The sequence below is a fragment of the Triticum dicoccoides genome, chromosome 2B (genome assembly GCF_002162155.2).
Source record: "Triticum dicoccoides isolate Atlit2015 ecotype Zavitan chromosome 2B, WEW_v2.0, whole genome shotgun sequence".
NCBI lineage: Eukaryota > Viridiplantae > Streptophyta > Magnoliopsida > Poales > Poaceae > Triticum > Triticum dicoccoides.
Window position 1 is genome coordinate 795,544,995 of NC_041383.1, and position 18,477 is coordinate 795,563,471.

At 43.8% G+C, this 18,477-nt stretch overlaps 1 protein-coding gene and 1 pseudogene across 3 annotated transcripts; both read right to left on the reverse strand.

The window, feature by feature from the left end:
- Positions 1–532: 532 nt before the first annotated feature.
- On the reverse strand, positions 533–5,406 carry LOC119366368 (annotated as a pseudogene).
- A 6,355-nt stretch (positions 5,407–11,761) lies between these two features.
- On the reverse strand, positions 11,762–18,082 carry LOC119366369 (ankyrin-1-like). 3 transcript variants are annotated; one of them, XM_037632094.1, is made up of 12 exons: positions 17,962–18,082; positions 17,787–17,840; positions 16,298–16,462; positions 16,051–16,191; positions 15,655–15,794; positions 15,405–15,491; positions 15,138–15,269; positions 13,756–13,908; positions 12,990–13,091; positions 12,571–12,738; positions 12,394–12,473; positions 11,762–12,094 (listed from the first exon to the last, which is right to left on the reverse strand). In XM_037632094.1, exons 1-12 carry the CDS (start codon positions 18,005–18,007, stop codon positions 12,049–12,051), a joined length of 1,314 nt encoding a protein of 437 aa, XP_037487991.1. In that variant the 5' UTR covers positions 18,008–18,082; the 3' UTR covers positions 11,762–12,048. The 3 variants fall into 3 exon arrangements, with proteins under 3 accessions (XP_037487991.1, XP_037487989.1, XP_037487990.1); XM_037632092.1 differs by having other exon boundaries at positions 15,138–15,491; XM_037632093.1 differs by lacking the exons at positions 17,787–17,840; positions 17,962–18,082 and adding an exon at positions 16,560–17,750 and having other exon boundaries at positions 15,138–15,491.
- Positions 18,083–18,477: the final 395 nt, after the last annotated feature.

Consider the following 18,477-nt stretch of genomic DNA (forward strand, 5'->3'; position numbering starts at 1 on the left):
TTCCATGCCAGGCTCTCATCATAAGTAGAAATATAAACCCTACATCTAATCCTAATTCATTATCTAGTAGGAATATGCACCCTGCACCCTTGGCTAATAGCTCTGCTGGACACTGCAATTCATTAGTATCAAATAGGCTCGTTAATATATAAAAAGTAGTAATCAAATAGGCTCCTTGTCCAACCTAATCCCAATTTATTCTCAAATGTACAGCCTACATTTAGAAGTGCTAGAAAGAGTCATTTAGTTTTACTTTGTCCATAACTCTGAAATACTAGCCCATCAGACGAGGCCTAGAAATCTGCCCTGCAACCTCCTACAGCAAACTACTATAATACAGTATTTGCTTTTGAAAAATGAGACCAGCTGCCTGCCTATTCATTCCGACCAGCTAAGATCATTCCTATTTTTTTTCTCAGGTACGCGCGCCATTTGGTATTGGGAGAAACAGAGAGATAAGGGAAACCAGCAAAAGAGAGAGAGCACAAGCAGAAACCACAGAGCTAACAACAAAAACTACAGAACAAGGGGGTAAAATCACAAACAGGCATGGCAGGTAAACATATTCCAGAGTTAATATGCGCCAAAACACACAAAATCCATACAGATATAACATGTCTTAGAGACGCACAGCGACTCTTGTAGGTGCACAACTTGGCGTCTAAACAGACTTGGATATGGTGGGGAAACCTTCTTCGGGACAAAAACCCTACCATATTCAAATCCTTTTCGGGACAAACTCTGATTCAGAAGTGACAACAACTTTTGCCACGATTGTGCAAACTGGGAACTGATAGTTATCAGCACAAATATGGATTGCAGATTGATGGAATGGAACCGTAAAAAAACCGGAGGAGCACAAATATGGATTGCAGCTAGGAGAGTTTGTGCTGCAGGAAAAATACACGATGTCCCGTTGTCCTCAGGTCTTCCAACTTCCAAGTAGTCCAGCTATTGGTTCCAGCTCGATCACCTGTCACCTAGTCCTCCATATCCTCCTTGTACTTGAAGAAGAAAACATGGTCAGAAAAGCAAATTTGGCTCCCCAAATAAAGCGAAGCAAATTTGTCATCACTAGTACATCTACAGGTTAGCAACTTTTTTTCAAAACATTCTCACATGTATGGAATTACTCAAACCATGGGAACTAACAGGTAGGTGTGTTCAACAAGTTCAGCGTACTTCCGTGATAAAGATACAAGTTGGATTTTTACTGCAAAATGCATGAGTTATTTACAGTATATATATAGGGTATTTTGAACAACAGAGAATTAAAAACTGCACAGTAAACAAGTTCTAACACAAATACCTTGGGCCGGATCTTCTATTGATCTGCTCCTCGTTCGCTAAGTTTGGACACCCGCATATCTTCACCTCCTTGATATTTGCAAGTGCTTCTGCTCCACCGATTGAAACTAGGCCTGGACAATTCTCAATCACCAATTTCTGGAGTGATACATGATTATTGTACCAGATGTTGCTTGGAATGGATGTTATACCATTGCATCCACCAATTTCAAGTGAGACGAGGGATGTGAGGTTCTGTAGGCATCCGGGAACATATGGAGAGATATCCGCACATTCCATTAAGCAGAGGCTTTGGAGGTATGTTGGCAGCACCAAACCTCTTTGCCACTCGAGACTTGGGCACGAATAAATCTTCAGATGTTTAAGATAAGGAAAACTCCCAAACCTTTCAGCTGGCAGGGACTTTAACTTCAAACAATAGCTAATTTCAATTTTCTCAATGGCAGGTAGATACTCTTGTGTTAGCAGGTCATCAAGGGTTGGCAATTTAGCACAGCGAGAAATTGCTATGACTTTAAGGGATGAGAATGCTCTAATGCTGCCAGTTCCCGCGGAAATGGAACTATTAGGGGAGTCTCCAATAGACGTAAGAGATCCACAGCTAATTTCCAAGCTCTGTAGTGCTGGAAGACTCCACGTTTGCAGTTGGATGTATGTGATAGACTTGCATGATACAGTAAATTCAGTGAGGGAGCAGCAGTCGATATTGCAAAAGAGACCAGAACCCCACAGGCCGAGCTTCTTAAGGGACTGCGAAACCAATCTCTGGAGGCGGATGTTTGGACATTCGGATATCCACAGGTCTTCAAGAAATTGCAAATCCCGGAACTTTTCAGTTGGTATTGATGGTAAGATCTTGCAATTTCTAATTCCTATTTTCTTGATGCTTGGTACATAACCTTGATGCAGAAGATCTTCGAGGCTTGATATATTTTTGCACCATTCAATTGTTAAGTCTGTGAGGGACAGGAATGCGAGTATCTCATTTAAGTTTATGCTGTTGAGTCCATCACATCTTACAAAAGTGAGTGATTCTAAACTTGGCAAGTTTTGTGGCTGAAACCAGCTTGGGAGTGAGGAACCGCCATAATTCTCTAGGACCAGAAACTTGAGGCTGATAGGAGGTTGTAGAACTTCAAGCACTTCTCTGTTCTGGATGGTGTGAGACAAAGGGTAGCCTAAAACCCTTGGCATATGCATATTCAGTGTCAACCTATCAAGATATTCCTTATTTTTCAGTTCAGCTTCCGCTGCCTGATCCTTACTTAGGGCGCCAAGACTATTTATCACCAAGTATCCACGAATTTGGTTCAGATTCTTTATTGACCTAACTCCATTTCCCCCTTTATTGGCGGAATCAAGAGTTAATCCGTTTGATTCGAATTTCTGCAAACTGATCAACTTACCAAAGTCACCGGGCATTTCCATCTGGCATTTCTTGGCATAGAAAATCTGCATATTATATAGCCAACAGAAAGTTGAAGGAATCTTCTTCAAATAACAAGGTCTAGAGATTTCAAGGTACCAAAGATTCTTCCAGTTGCCAATATTATCTGGTAACATATCTGTGAAGGCATAAGACATCACACGCATATGGAGAAGTTCAGTACACCAGCGACCCATTACAATACATGCATTTCTTCCTAAACTCTTCTTGCAAATTAGGGTACGCAGCTTTGTGTACTTGCATAGGCTCGGCAAGTTGGATTCATCAAAGTCACTGCTAGGGAGTACGTATAGATGACGAACATTCTGGGGAACTTTATCAAAGTCACTCTTGTTTCTTAAGATGAAGCAGTCGTGCTTTGAAACCATTTGTGCCATGTCATGGAGCAGGTCATGGATTACGTATCCACCATTAACCTCCTGAAAGAAGGACTGTGCTACAAGATCTTCAAAATACTGACAGCCAACATCTTGAATGGGAACATCACCTTGAGGCTCCACGAAGCCTTCTGCCACCCAAATTTCAGCTAACTTTGCCTTCTCAAATTTGTAATCTTTGGGGTACAAAGCGCAGAATGCGAAGCATGGCTTCAAGTAGAATGGTAAATATATGTAGCTCAACCGAAGGGCAGGTAAAATGTCGGTCTCCTTTTGTTTCCACGCCCACAGTTCACTCTCAAGTATAGAATTCCAACGTGATACTTCAGGGATTGCTTTCAACATGCGGCCCAGAGTTATGGCGGCCAAAGGAGAACCCTTTAATTTAGGAAGTATACTTTCACCAATGCGCTCCAAGTCAGGATGATTGCTAGAATCCTCAGATCCAAGACATGCATAATTTGAAAAATTTCCTGAAGGCGCCATCCTCTAGACCTTCTAATATAACAGACCCAGTTGTGCACACATCCTTGGCAACATTTGGACATCTAGTGGTGACCAACATCGCACTTCCCTCTTGGACACTGCAAAAAGGTGCATAAAACTGCTCCCAACGCTGCCCATTTTCCTTCAAGGCATCATCCCACACATCATCAAGGACAATCAATAACCTTTTTGTTCACATGCTTCTTCAGAGCATTCTGAAGAGATTCCAAACTACTCTCAGTTGTTGGCACTACTCCAGTAAAGGATTGTATGACCTCTTTCGTTAACCTCTTCGCATCAAAGTCATCTGAGACACAAATCCAAATTCTCTTCTCAAACTGAGATTGCACTTTTTCATGACTGAAGATATGCTGGGCCAATGTAGTCTTTCCAACACCACCAATTCCACCTATAACCGAAACAGGAAGACTTGATTCATTATTAGCAGGGTTGCTTGTTGATGTGCTTGTTGATGCATTGATTGAACTAGTTGCTCTCTTCCGTTTAAGTACATTGAGAAATCCCAAGACCCGCTTCAGCTCCTTGTCACGATCAATAAATATATTTTTTCCCTTTCGCGGCAAACAGGAGATGCTCTCTGGCCTGACTAATTTGTCAAAGTGTTGTTCGACTCCATGAAGCCCTATACTCTCCATCTGACTCGAGAGATGGCTCAACCTCGACTGGATGCTATCCAGTTTGTTGAAGCTGCCTTGAATGACGGTATTAAAGAAGTCAATGAAAGGAGAGTGGCTTGCATCGCCCTCCACTTGCACCTTCTTCTCGTACCATGTGAACTCATCAAGAAGGTCCTCGGCATCATACACTGCATCCTTGAGATTGGGAAGGAGACTTGCCACACCATCATCATGGCTCCTCCACTCTGCTTTATTAATGAGGTCGTGCATTGTAGGAAGAGTGTCCCTCAGAAGTTTTAGGCCAGTCTCCAACTTCAATGCACGATCCTGGAGATCCTCCTCCTGTGAGCCACTCCATCGGGAGTGCAGGGATGAAATGGCGGATTTAGCCCACTGCCAGAAAGTGACACACTCATTGATGCCACCGATGGCCCCAATGACAGCAGATAAGCTCATGGTGGCCGGAGCCAGGACATCTAATTTTCGTCCTGCAAGCAGAGATGTTCATCGTTTAGCATTAAGTATAGACAAGATAAAGCTAGCATTATGAAGTAAAATATGAAGTCAGAGTATGCAAGAAGCCGGCAATTGTAGCAACTGTTTTCTCCGGATCCAGATAGTTTTTCACCAAAAGTTTTCCCATGAAATTAAATTAGTTTCAACCGCAGAAAACGAAAATTTACCCAGGGCTTTAATCAAGCCTCTTGATAAAAAGATTTAGCATGTGAAATCAGTTGCCATCGAAACTAAAAGAGAGTTAGTAACTAAGTGTATACTCCATCCAAGGCTTTAATCGAGCCTCCTGATAAAAGAAAATTTGCTCCTGGCATGTGAAATACATACAGTTGCCATCAAAACTAGTAGCATTAGCATGTGAACCGCAGAAGAAACTAAGTTTGCAGTTTCAGATGTGGTAAAAGAAATCAAAGCAAGGGTAGGGTGGTTCAAGGGGGAGTGCTCACCCTATATCGGTGCGACGGCGGCGCTCCTTTCGGGCCTTGTCTCTCCGCGGACGAGCACGCAGCAGGAGGAGAGAAATGGCTGGATCTGAATGGGATGGGGAGCAGGAGCAGTTCCCCAAAGTCGTCGGGCTCAGTTTGCCACGGAGCTTTGACAAGTTGGAAACTTCGGGGAAGGACCCCTCGACGCAACGGACGTGGATGGTGGAAATAATCTATCCTCCTCCTCCTGCAGCTGCAAGGCAAGTGCATCTTTGTTTAGCTTTGTTGCAGCTCTGAATTTAATAATTTGAACTGAAGAAGCACGTAGGAGTAGGTGGTGGGTGGTCCAGGCTTCCATACTCCACGCAGCCGCCCTCCGCCGTCGCCAAGGCCCGGGGCGCGCGCGGCGGCCGGCGAGAGGGACAGGAGCGTGGCGGCCTCCGGATGCCGCCGGATGCCGCCGGGAAGGACAGGAGCGTGGCGCAAAGGTGTGGGAAAGACGGCGGCGAAGGCGACGAGGTCGAGGAAGATTCAGGCTGCCGAGGATTTGCGTGCAAAGCTCACAGCTTTGTTTGCTTGCCGCTGCATACAAAATTCATGATGCTACCTGCTCCTTGTTGCATACAAAATTCCGTGAAGCTTCCACGAAGAAGCAACCATGGTCCCGGGTGAGCTCACAGCTTTGTCCGCTTGCCGGTGCACCGATATGTAAGTTATATTATCATATTTTAACTTAGGACTGTGCTAACCACCAGTCGACTGGTGGTTAGCAACAGATCCGGACGACCTTCGATCGCTCGTCCCGCTGCGTTGTTCCTCCCGCTTCCCCGATTTTCTTTCTTCTAGATTTTCTTCCCACCGATTTTTATTCTCACCTCGGTTCACAGACTTCTCTTACTTGTCTGGTTTTATATCAACTAGTCTAGATAGCGGAGAAAAAGAAATAAAATGCTTAAAAGGGGACTTGAACTTTGGTCTCCTGAGTAGCTACTACAGCCACCAACCACTCACCCGTATTTTTTTATTGTCCACAATACATAAACAGGGGTATTTGAACCCTTTTTCTTTCTATCATATTAGCAAAAAAACAGTCTTGATAACTTGGAATAAGCAGCGTGATAACTATAACATGACCATCATGGTAACTTCACATAACGCCCTGATAACAAATAACATGACAAAGGTTGACAACTCTATCATTATAATGCTGATAAGCGTGAGAAGCATGCTAAGTTTAGCATGGGCAACATGAAAACTTTACACGAAGATTATCAGGATATATTTCAACAACTTTTCCTCCGGTAAAAATTTACTATGGTGTTTGAGTCTACGTTATTAGCTACGAAAAATACCACTCTTTTTGCACACAAGTTATGAATTTTGGTTACCAGGGTATATTCTCAACAACGAAAAATCGTCTGGTTGAGGTTACCGCGGTGTTTGTATGTAAATTATCAGGTGTGGATGCGTATATTATCATGTTATTTACACAGAAATTATCGGGCATATGTTTTCAACAATTTTTTCACCTGGTTCAAAGTTATTGTGGTGTTCGTACCTAAGTTATCAGATATATAGCGCTTAAATGATCATGTTATCTACACAAAAATTACCGGGGTATATTTTCAACAACAAAAAGCGTCTGGTCAAGGTTACCGGGGTGTTTGTATGTAAGTTATCATATATAGATGTGTATATTATCATGCTATTTACATAAAAATTATCGGGTGTATGTTTTCAATAATTTTTCACCTGGTTCAAAGTTACCTTGGTATTTGTACCTGTTATCAGGTCTACAGTGCTTAAATAATCATGTTATTTACACAAAAGTTATCGGGATGGTTTCAGTAACAAAAAGAAAACGGCTGGTAAGGTTAGCACGGTGTTTGTATTTAAGTTATCATGTGTGGATGCATATATTATCATGATATTCTCACATAAGTTATCGGGTGTATGTTTTCAATAATTTTTACCTGGTCGAAATTATCGCGGTGTTTATACCTAAGTTATCAGGTCTATGGTGCTTGAATGATCATGTTATTCACACAGAATTTATTGGGGGGTATGTTTTAACAACAACAAATCATTTGGTAGAGGTTACCACGGTGTTTGCATTTGAATTATGAGATTTGGATGTGTATATTATCATGATATTTACACATAAGTTATCGGGTATATGTTTTTAATATTTTTTTCATGTAGTCAAAGTTACCGCGGTGCTTATACCTAAGTTATCAGGTATATGGTGCTTAAATAATCATACTATTTACAAAAAAATTACCACATTTTAGTAAAAAAAATCTGATTCAAATTTCGTGTAGATATGAAAAGCACATTGCCTTTTAGTTCTTCAGGAAAAGGAGACATCAGTGAGATGGTTGCTTAGTTAAATTAACTACTACATCATGCACGGTTCGAATCACTTGGTTGGCAAAAAGCTTGTATGAATTTGATTTTACTGTTCGTTTGGCACCTAGGAGCAGAAACTCCATCTTAAAAAACTGTCTTTCTTACTATTTACGTAGAAGCTGGGCTAGCTCAGTTGGTAGAAGGACCATGACTTATCTTTGATGGCTTGGGTTCAAATCCTAGGATTGCATTTTTTTCCTTCTTTGAAAGAGAACTATCAGATACCGTTCGATCCAGAATAAACGGAATCCATGGGATCTGTTGTAAATTTCCTGTCGGCAGGAAATTAGCTTTACCGTTTAACTTATAACTTTATGATGCTACCTGCTCCTTGCTGCATTCTTAATCCGATTCAGGATGCTACCTGCTCCCTTGATGCATATCATAAATTATATCACGGAAGAGCTCTGTTTGGGTACCCCTTAACGTATAAGGGCATTTTAGGCATACGGTACATAACGTATCCCGCGCCGTATGCGACGTCCGCATACACGTACAGCCGATCGCACGGCTCGAGCCGATACGGCCGACTCGCATCTACCCCGCGTCCCTCGCACCAAAAAAGAGACCCACGACCTAGCCGCGATCACGCGGCCCATTCCAACGTCGCCCCGTCCGGCCGATCGCCGCCCTTCCCCGCCGATCGGCGACCTCAGTTTTCTCCTCGTCTTCACCCGGGATCTGGCCGTCGTGGACGTTGTTGGAGTTGCCGTCATACGCGATCTGGCCTCCGTGCAGGTCGTCGCGATAACGTGGCCTACGCGAATGCCCTCGCCGTCTGCATCCCGAACGAAAGCCCTGTTTTTTACTAGTGACAGAAATGAGAAAAAACGCTTAGTTTAATTCCTTTTCATAATCAAAGGCATCAAATACTTGCTAAAAAAGGCAGAACTGACACCGCCAATTTGGTCGGTAATGTATCCTCTCAACACCGCCAATTATCGGATCCAATCATGATCATAGGAGGAGCGAGATGAGGGCGTTGAAGATGTTCCATTTCCTTCATCTCTTGGTGATCTCGCTCTGCAGCTCATCGAGGAGCCGTCGGTCCAGCAGATTCCTCTGAAAACTTGTCAAGTTGTGGGTAAATAACCAAAAATTTCTTTTACTATTGACAATTATTATGGACTTTGACTCTCCTTTTTTCTGATAATTATGCTACTCCCTCCGTTCGGAATTACTTGTCGCAGAAATGAATGTATCTAGACGTAGCTTAAAACAAGAATATGCATACATAGACAGCCTTAAGAACATGTCTCAGAGATGCGCAATGACTGACTCTTGTGCTATGAAAATCTGATGATGAATGCAGCACATGCCACCTGCCATGCCAAAAATAAATGCTTAAGAACATTATTACTAATTGTTCAAACTAATCCTAGCTGACTCTGGTCAAGGCAAACCCAACACAGAAGAGTGGTCTGAACCTTCCTTGCATCTCTATGCACCTCTGCTGCTGCTGCAGAGTGCAGTTACTTCTGAAATGCCTTTTATTCGAATGATACAAAAGGAGAGGACATAGAAAGTGGCCACAAGTCTGAAGCCAGTTCCGTTGCAGTTTGATCATCACAAGGCAACAAGAAAGTCGCAAACCAACCTCTTCCCTCAAACCCAACTACTCCCTTCGTTCCTAAACGTGAGTCTTTTTAGAGATTCCACTACAAACTACATAGTCGGGACAAGGGTGCTGGTGGTCAACTTAGTCCCAGCCTGCGATGCAAATGTTGAAGATATTGCTAATTAAGATCATATTTTGGATGGCATGGCACACATGTTACTCACAAATGTATACATATGAAGTTATGAACGAACTACTAGTACAATGGAATGACCTTGATAGCGGTGTTGCCAATCTCCAAGTCATGCTCTCCTGGCTCAAGGTATCCAATAACACGCAGCTTGGGCGCATGGCCAATCTTAACCCTGCAGCACCTCCAGGACATACTGGCGAGGGGCGTCCACCACCAAGACCACCGCCACGATGGAATAGCAGAGCTGGACGCAGCGCACGCTGTGGCTGACGAGGCGGACCGCGGAGGCGCACCGGGACCTGTGACAGAATGACGGTGAGGATATCCAGGACGGGGCTTCTGTCGAGCAGGAAGGCGAGGTCGCGGTCCTCCACGGCGACGAGGGAGAGGCCGAGCTCCCGGAGGTTGGGGAAGGCGGCCGTGTCCGGGACGGCGGCCGTGTCCGGGAGCCTCCAGGCGCTGAGGAAGAGGCGGGTGAGGGGGGCGCAGCGGAAGAGCGTGGCGGGGAGGCGGATGTCGAGCGGTTTATAAAGGCGAGCTCTTGGACGCCCTTGGCGGCGAGGACGTCGAGCCAGCGCGCGATCTCGCCCCGGTGCGCGTCCATGGCGATGGCGGTGCGTGTGAGGTGGACGCAGCGGAAGGGCCCCGGGTGCGCCGCGAGCACGCGGGTGACGAGGTCGGCGACCCCGGGCGAATCCTCCTCGCCGACACCGGGGATCCACCGGCCGCTGGGGAGGAAGTGGGTGTCGGCGACGACGAGGGGCGCCGAGCGCCAGAGGGGGCGCCAGCGCGGTGCGCGCGCCGTCCGCGGCGGGGAGGCGGGAGATGATGTCGCGGAGGAGGCGGTCGGGGAGGGCGCTGATGCGCTCGGCGCCGCCGGGGAGCCAGGCCGCGCCGGCGAGCGAGAGAGGGGCGGCGGGGGAGACGGGCGGCATGGGGAGGGAGCCGAAAATATATAATAGAACACCTGCACCCAGGCCCTCCCTATCTAGTCATCCATTCTGCGCTTCGCGATTCGTGCAAACACATTTCTCTTTTTTGTTTCTCTTGCATAAAACATGTTTTGAAGTTCAAATCTTTGCAGCGCGGCAAAGCTTTCTATCTAGAATCTAGGATAAATCTTTCAGATTTTTTGGTCAAAAATAAATATACAAAAAATGATTTTTAAATCTAAAAAAACATTTTTTGTATATTTATTTTTGACCAAAAAATCTGAAAGATTTATCCTAGATTCTAGATAGAAAGTTTTGCCACGCTGCAAAGGTTTGAACTTCAAAACATGTTTTATGCGAGAGAAACAAAAAAGAGAAAATTTCAGATAGAAAGTTAGTTGTGTTGCACAGATCTTAAAGCAATATTGGACAGCTAGGATAGCAGGGCCCGGGTGCAGCTGTTCTAAAAATCCACGTCCGGGAGGGAGCATTGGACGACGGTCCTCACCATGTCCATGCCGGGCCCCAGCGACCCGGGTCCGAAGCCGTCGCTCTCCAGGCTGGCCTCAAACCGCTCCATGCTGACGCCGATGAACGGCTCCGGCGGCGAGACACGGCGATTTGACATGGCCGGCGAAGTGGGGAGGTCGAGGAGTGGTGTGGAGGCGGTAGCTGGTGGCTAGCGAGTGGAGTGAGCTCGTGCCTGCCTGCTTAGGAGGGTTGGGCATGTTCTTCTTGGGTTGGGCCAAATGTTGGAAGCAGGCTGGTCGCGGCCCAAAATATGTGAACACATTCAAAAAATATATTTCAAAATACATTTACATCTTTTTTTGCATAGAAAATACATTTAGGTTCACCATTTATAGGAAACACATCAACCTTTGCAATATCAAATAAATAGAATTTGAGAATATATTTGATGGATGGATCTAATGATGAAAGATATTTACTTCAGCTAGTACTTTTTTTTTCTTAAACAACTAGAAATTTCATTTACCGGCCATCAACAAGAATGTGCTAACCTGCACATTTTGGAGAGCCTAAAGTGGCTTTGACAGGGCAAGAATAAATCCTTGGCATGTGTTTGATTAGCCCTAAAGAGATGTACAGTAATAAGCGACTTAGGCATCTGTTTCGAACCTAGAGTCTGTGCCTGGCCTCTAGACATTTACTTACTCCTCTAGATTAGGAGTTTGTCGCCAATCAAAAAAAAAAGATTAGGAGTCTTTCATATTCTTCTGAATTTCTTAGGAATCTCTCCATTTTCATACAAGGCCTCTAGATTGAGCAAACATTTCCGATCAAACTCATGACAAATGACAGTGTTCATAAATGTGTTACAAACTTACAATTGAAATGATCAACATGTAGACTGGAGCACATGCTTATTCGGAGAAGCAATAAGCGAGCAACATTGTTGAGCAGAAACTTCCCCATGCATGTTCAGAGAGTAGAGGATGCAAATGAGAGGGTAGTACTGCTTCACTTTTTCTTCTCTACTGATGTCTGAAAACTCAGCAAATATTGAACAGAGATAAAACTTGTGATGCGAGTCAACAAGTTTTACAGCACCTTTTCACACCAAATCCTCTCAGCATGCAGTCAACAAGTAGCAGTAGTAAGAACTATAGAAATTCAACGACTCTAATCCAAGTTAGGTACCACCAGCCTTCTTCTGGTCACATAAGTACCATCACATTCAGTTGATCAACTACTCTAATCCAAGCCAAAAAAGAGTGTTTCCCTAACAAAGCACGCTTCACTTGTCAGCCTCACCGTGAGCTTTCATTAATTCCCTGGCCTTCCTGCACAGAGTTAACCAAAATGAAACAAATTTCAGCTGAAATCCCAGCACCATCAGATTTATGGAAGGATCACTCGGCAGTCGGCACGCTGGTCCAGTGTGCAGCTGCTGGTCATTAGTATGGAAGTACTCCCTCCGTTCGGAATTACTTGTCTTGGAAATGGATGTATCTAGAACTAAAATACGTCTAGATACATTCATTTCCGCGACAAGTAATTCTGAACGGAGGGAGTATATGTTGTTCATGCACGCAAGACGTGTACTCAAATCAAAAGAGATAAATACAAGACAGCAGATTACCGTAGCTCTCTCTCGACCTCTACGTTTCCAGGATCCAACTTTTGAGCGTCCAGGAGAGCATCACAAGCTTGCTTATACTCCTAGGCACAGAGCACGTCAAAGGAGGAACATGAGCGACTATATAGACTCAACAGAGTGGGGAAACACAATGGCAAACTGGACCATGTAGTAACTCACTTTGAGTAGCATGTGAGCTGCAGCCTGACGGTAGCAAGCTTTCACCCAGTTAGGTCGCAGCATTCTGCATCTGAGAGCATCTGACAGAGCACCTTCACCATCATCCAGCAGCAGTTTGCAAAGACTCCTGTTCGCGTACAATGTTGCAGTCGGCGCGGCATCTATTGCCTATGGTCAAGCATAACAGGTTATACAATTATCATCTCACTGTGCCAGGTTGAGGTTAGTCCCGCAGATTTAATATTAATCCTATAGGAATACATAACAATGGCAAATTAACACCTAATAAGCGGGAAACTAGAGAACAATAGTAGAAAACTGGTTAGCAAACAAATAATGTTCTGCTACTTGTTCCATGTTAATAGAAAAGGTTGCCTTCTAAACCACCATAGTCCATAGACAAGGTTTAAGGGGCTTACCACACCATATGCTTTTGATGCCAACTTATAGTCCTTGAGCCTGAATGCCTGATCTGCATGCGACTTGAGTACAGCTTTTGTTTGTTCAAGGTGCCTTCCACCCTGAATGATAGAACATTGAAAATATAATGTAGGAATGAAGCATCATTTCAAAGATATTCCAATTAAAATAGAAACTTAACAACTCTGTTACACATTCTTTATATCTTGGTATCTAGATATGCTTATGCTGCAATGCAAAGTGCACATTATGGTAACTTCTCAAGTATACTAATAACATAACAAAAGGCAGCAGTTACTCACACAACAAGATTTTAATCACAAGAGGAAAAGGTCCAACATTAGTTATCATTAATATCTCAAATTATTACTATATCTACATACCAATATAAAAAGACTCAAAGGGGCAGATCCAACTAATCTCGGTCATCAATTCATGTCAATCCAACGACCATGATTGCCTCAATGACGAGTGCTCAACATGCTTAACATGCAATAAATATTATACCAAATATCAATATCAGCGATAATTACATAATTATCGTGTTATTAATCTATTACCTAATATCAACGTGCAATTAATACTCTACCAAATATCTCTACAAATTATATTCTACAAAATATGAATGTGCATTGCATGTACGCTTACTAGTGTTACTAAAAGAGCATATACATGGGTGCATTTCACAATTCACAACTTCACATCCACAATATAGGAGACATGCTTTGAACTATGTACAAGCATTATCCAGAATAAATAATGTACCAGTGGCTTTGCACTTTCCAATTTTGCATGCGAGATGATTCCATCTATACTCCAGTTTGGGATGGTTGGAATTGGGGATGTCAAAGGAAACAACATTTCAACTTCTTCCTTGCAGTCACGTCTAGCAGCAAGCTCTATCGGTAACCTACCATACTGTGCAACAAAAGGAAAAATGTCAGCTCTTTTGAAATTAACTACTCCCCCCATTCCAAAATTATTGTCGTTTTGAACTCAAACCACGACCATAATGTGGAACAGAGGGAGTTCATAATTAAAGGACCCTTTAGAATGCAGTAACAGAATATGAACATTATGAAAAGATATAAACCATATAGGAAACTATAATAACCATGGGAGAGGACCAGGGTCTACATAATACTGGTACCAAATGTTTCCACCAGGATTCATCCCAGCAAGCATTTCTAAATTCTAGCAGCAATTCAAACAGTCAACGTACTTCGACAGCATACCAAAAGGTCTTCCTTCAGCAAGGGATTAAAAACAGGTATTTCAGCAATAGTTGAGATTGAGAGGTAACAGGGCATGTTTAGTGGCATACCCTTTATGAATCCCCATGAATTATATAGATAAAACTATAGGAAAAAGTAGCTATATATGAATTTTAAAATTGTTCCATGATTATTGAAAGCACAAACATAATTTGACACTTCAGAGTAAATGAACGAATACCAACAATTGGGATGAAGAAAACAACATAAAGTAAGCTGAATACATACATCCAAACACAGCCTAAGAGAATTCAAGTCATTCTGGTGATTGCTGGGTGAGTACATTTGACAAATGTGGCTACCCTGGATGCTGTATTATGAGATCTCAGTATCTCATCAAATGTTAAGTTAAGAACCGACCTCATATTAAATAGGGAAACACTTGGTATATCTTGGGTACTTGTGAGCTCAATACAAAGACATTCACCGTATGCAAAACCATTTCAGACTAAGGATATACAAATATACAATATTGCACAGAACAGAGCATGTTGTTCTAGAAGAACTCAAAATTTGCTACTCCCACTGATTCAAATTTGAAATAAAACCACGACACTTATTTTGACTTGTGACAATACTCCATGTTGGTTTGGTAGATGTTGGTAAATTTATCTATAATTTGATGAAACTTAAAGAGTTTTACTTGTGACAAAACTAGAACGTCAAATATTTCCGAACAGACAGAATAGTCAGCAACAGTGATATGCATTTGTTGATATGAACAGTTAAAATGGAAGCTCACACACCTACCTTTTGCCTACACATGCAGTATTTTGGTAGGTGTGTGCAACTTCGCATGGCATAGTCAAAGACTAAAAGCAACTTAAATTCATATCAGCATAAGTTCGAATAGAATAGACATAGAGAACATACAACATCAGGAATATTAGGATCCGCTCCTGCCTTTAACAGAAACTTCACAAAGTTGGTATAGCCTCCCCACCCTGTAGTGAACACTAATGGAGTCATCGGAAGGGAGCCCCCTCGATTGACATCAGCACCAGCCTGTAAAAAGGATTGTGGAATAGAATGTTTCACGGCTCCCTCTCCATGTAGACCGACACAAAAGCATGGCAGAGATGGTAGATTAAGCAAAATCGGAACAAAGCAATGAAAAGATATAGAAAATAGAATACTGGCCTTAATCAGCAGCTTCATGCACTTCAAAGAACGATACAATAAAGCACCCATCAGGGCAGTACCCATTCCGATGACAGTGGTGTTTGGCTGCGAAGAGTAATAATTGTTAGAAAAATAAAGGAATTAAGAAATAGAATATGAGCTGCCATGTATAAGTTGTCAATCCAAGTAGCCAACAGAATACAAGCTACCTATGCAAATCAACTCTGAAAACAAAAAATGAAAATATGAAAAGGTAAGGGTTATATACATCTGCATGGTGTTCCAACAAAATCTTCACTGTTTTATCATGTTCATTGGTAGCAGCTTGATGGAGTGGTGTACCACGGCCACAGTCTATGTCAACGGGTACTCCTTTTGAGAGTAGGAACTCAGTAACCTTACAGCTTCCTGCGGTGAATAACATAGTTGCACAAGTCATGTGGCTACACATAAGAGTGTACGGCAGCGAGTAACTGCTACTATAATGACCACCATCACCATGGTGTAAATCATAAATGGGGCAAATTTATCCATATGAAAATGATCACAGATATATTTCTTCTTCTACGATATTATTGGAGTAACCATACCCATAGTGTCCTACACAAAGATAGGCTTTGTAATACAAAAACAAATTGCATGGGTGAGGGGCCAGGGGAGCTACCTATGCCTGCCGCATGGTGGAGAACTGTGCGTCCTTTAGCATCTGCTTTTATTAGATCACCACCATGATCAAGCAAATACTTCACAGTAGAAACATCGCCAGACTGAGCAGATAACATAAAGGGTGTCACGCCTGCAAAGTCTGCAATCAAAAAGCACAACAACGCAATTCAGACATCTCATGGTGCAAAACATAGGCATGACAGGTGCCAATTTCCAGAAAAAATAAGGAAGAGTTAGAGAAAGACCTACTACTCCAGGAGCAGGAGCATTCACATCTCCCCCGAGTTCCTCCACCAAGTATTTGCAAACCTCAAGATGCCCTCCGGCGGCTGCGATGTGCAGCACACCAAGGCCATAACCCATGTCGAAAGAGAAGATCACCCTTGGGTCGTCGAGGCTCTTTACAGTACCTTTCTCCCAAAGTGAACACCCGAGCATCAACACACCGATGAATCAAACTGCCAAATCATAATAACTAGCTAGACAACCAAACGAAAAGGAACCCACATGTGTTGTATATATGGACAGGAACCTCACTAAGTCCAGCAGGGATGCAATCATGCAAAGTGGTGAGCTTTAGAGTACCCTTCATCCCTCCTTGGTTCAATCAAATGAAGTATATTTGTGATTTCGGAAATTCAGTTGACTTGATCGAACTAAAGAGGGTTGGAGGGTACCCTAAAGGCTTCCCAATTCCACTCATGTCGAGGGACTTGTTCACGTCCTGGACACACAGTCAATTAGACTTGACAAAAAGAATAGTGATCTGATCGTAAGATGTGCCCCGTGCAAGCACTTGTTTTGGCCAAAGTCTGGATAACTCGCCTTTCCCTTTGAACAGTCCAAAAGACCACAACCGCAAAAAAAGATTATTTAATGCAGAGAATAACTGCCGTATACACCAGATTTTACACTTAATCGACTAGAATACGAAAGCTGACACCAAATTAACAAGACAATCATAGTACTAGTCTACATACATACAGCATAATAATAAGATGACTCACCATCATACTGTTCCACACAAGTGCAGAAATCCTCCCCGATTCAGAGAGCAATTTCTGTTTTCATAATTCAGAGGAAAATCGCAGCGTACACCTAATTTTACACTTAATTGCGCAAGTCCACAAGACCACAATCGCACAAAAAGATTTCATAATTCGGAGAACAACTAGTATACACACCAAAGTTTACAATTGATTGACTAGAATGGGAGAGGTGACACCAAATTAACAAGACAATCATAGCACTGTTCCACACAAGTGCAGAAAGAAAATTATGCCAACAGGCCCCCCACCCCAATTCAGAGAACAATTCTTGCTTTCATAACTCAGAGTCTCAGAGAACAATTTTTTGTTTTCATAATTCATAGAACAATTACAGTATACACCTAATTTTACACTTAATTGGCTAGATTACATACATACAGCATAATAATAACAAGACAGCCCACCATCGTAGTGCTCCACACAAGCGCAGGAGGAAAATTAAATTAAATTACGCTAGCTAACAAGGGGCATTTCCCCCTGGTGCGCTGCAAACTGGTGCGGCTAAGGAACAATGGCGGCATTCGCATCATCATCTTTCAACAACATTATCCTATCTAGCCGCCGGGGACTCGACCGCCACGGCAGCCAGAAGCAAAACCCTAGCGCGACCGGACAAATTACGGCCTCGCGAGGCGGGGAGAAGGTGAGGAACGTGGGGGGCGGCGGAGGGGGAGGGGAGGCTGACCTCTGAGGCGCCGGAGGTCGCCGTCGAACGCCGCTCGCATGGCCGCGTCCTGACCTGCACACACACACACACACACACACACACACACACACAAAGCGCCCGTACTTAGAGAGAGCGAGGGTCGGCGAGAGAGAGTCGAAGAGAGAGAAAGGGAGGAGGGGGAGGCTGGCCGTACTTGTGCCGTTGCCGGAGCTGCGGGTGTAGAGGAAGGGCGCAGCCATGGGCGGCCCCTCTCGCGCTCGCCGTGGCAGAGGCAGTAGCAGGGAGGCTTCCGGAAGAAGGGAAGGCTTTGCCAATTGCTTTGGGCTTTTGGCCAGCGCTCCCTCCCTCGCTCGCTCTGCTTGGTTTGGGGCTCGCTGGAGCCTGGACCCGGTGCACGGCTGTGGCTGAGGCCGCGGGAGCGACGCCAGCTCCTGGGCGTACGTGGACCAGGTTCATGGGAGCGTCCCGGCTCAGTCTTTCGGAGGTACTCATAAGGATAGGGTGTGCGTGTGTGCGTTCATAGGGATGAGTGTATGCGCGTGTATATGAGTGCTTGTGTCTGTACTGATGTTCAAAAAAAAGTCATTGGGGCTGATTAGTATGCGTGCAAGGTCGATGACATGGGTGGCCCACATGCACGTTCGGAATCTCAGAAGACGGACGAGGGGAATGTTGGTCGCTGGGTGGCGGCAGCTAGGAGCATCTGCCG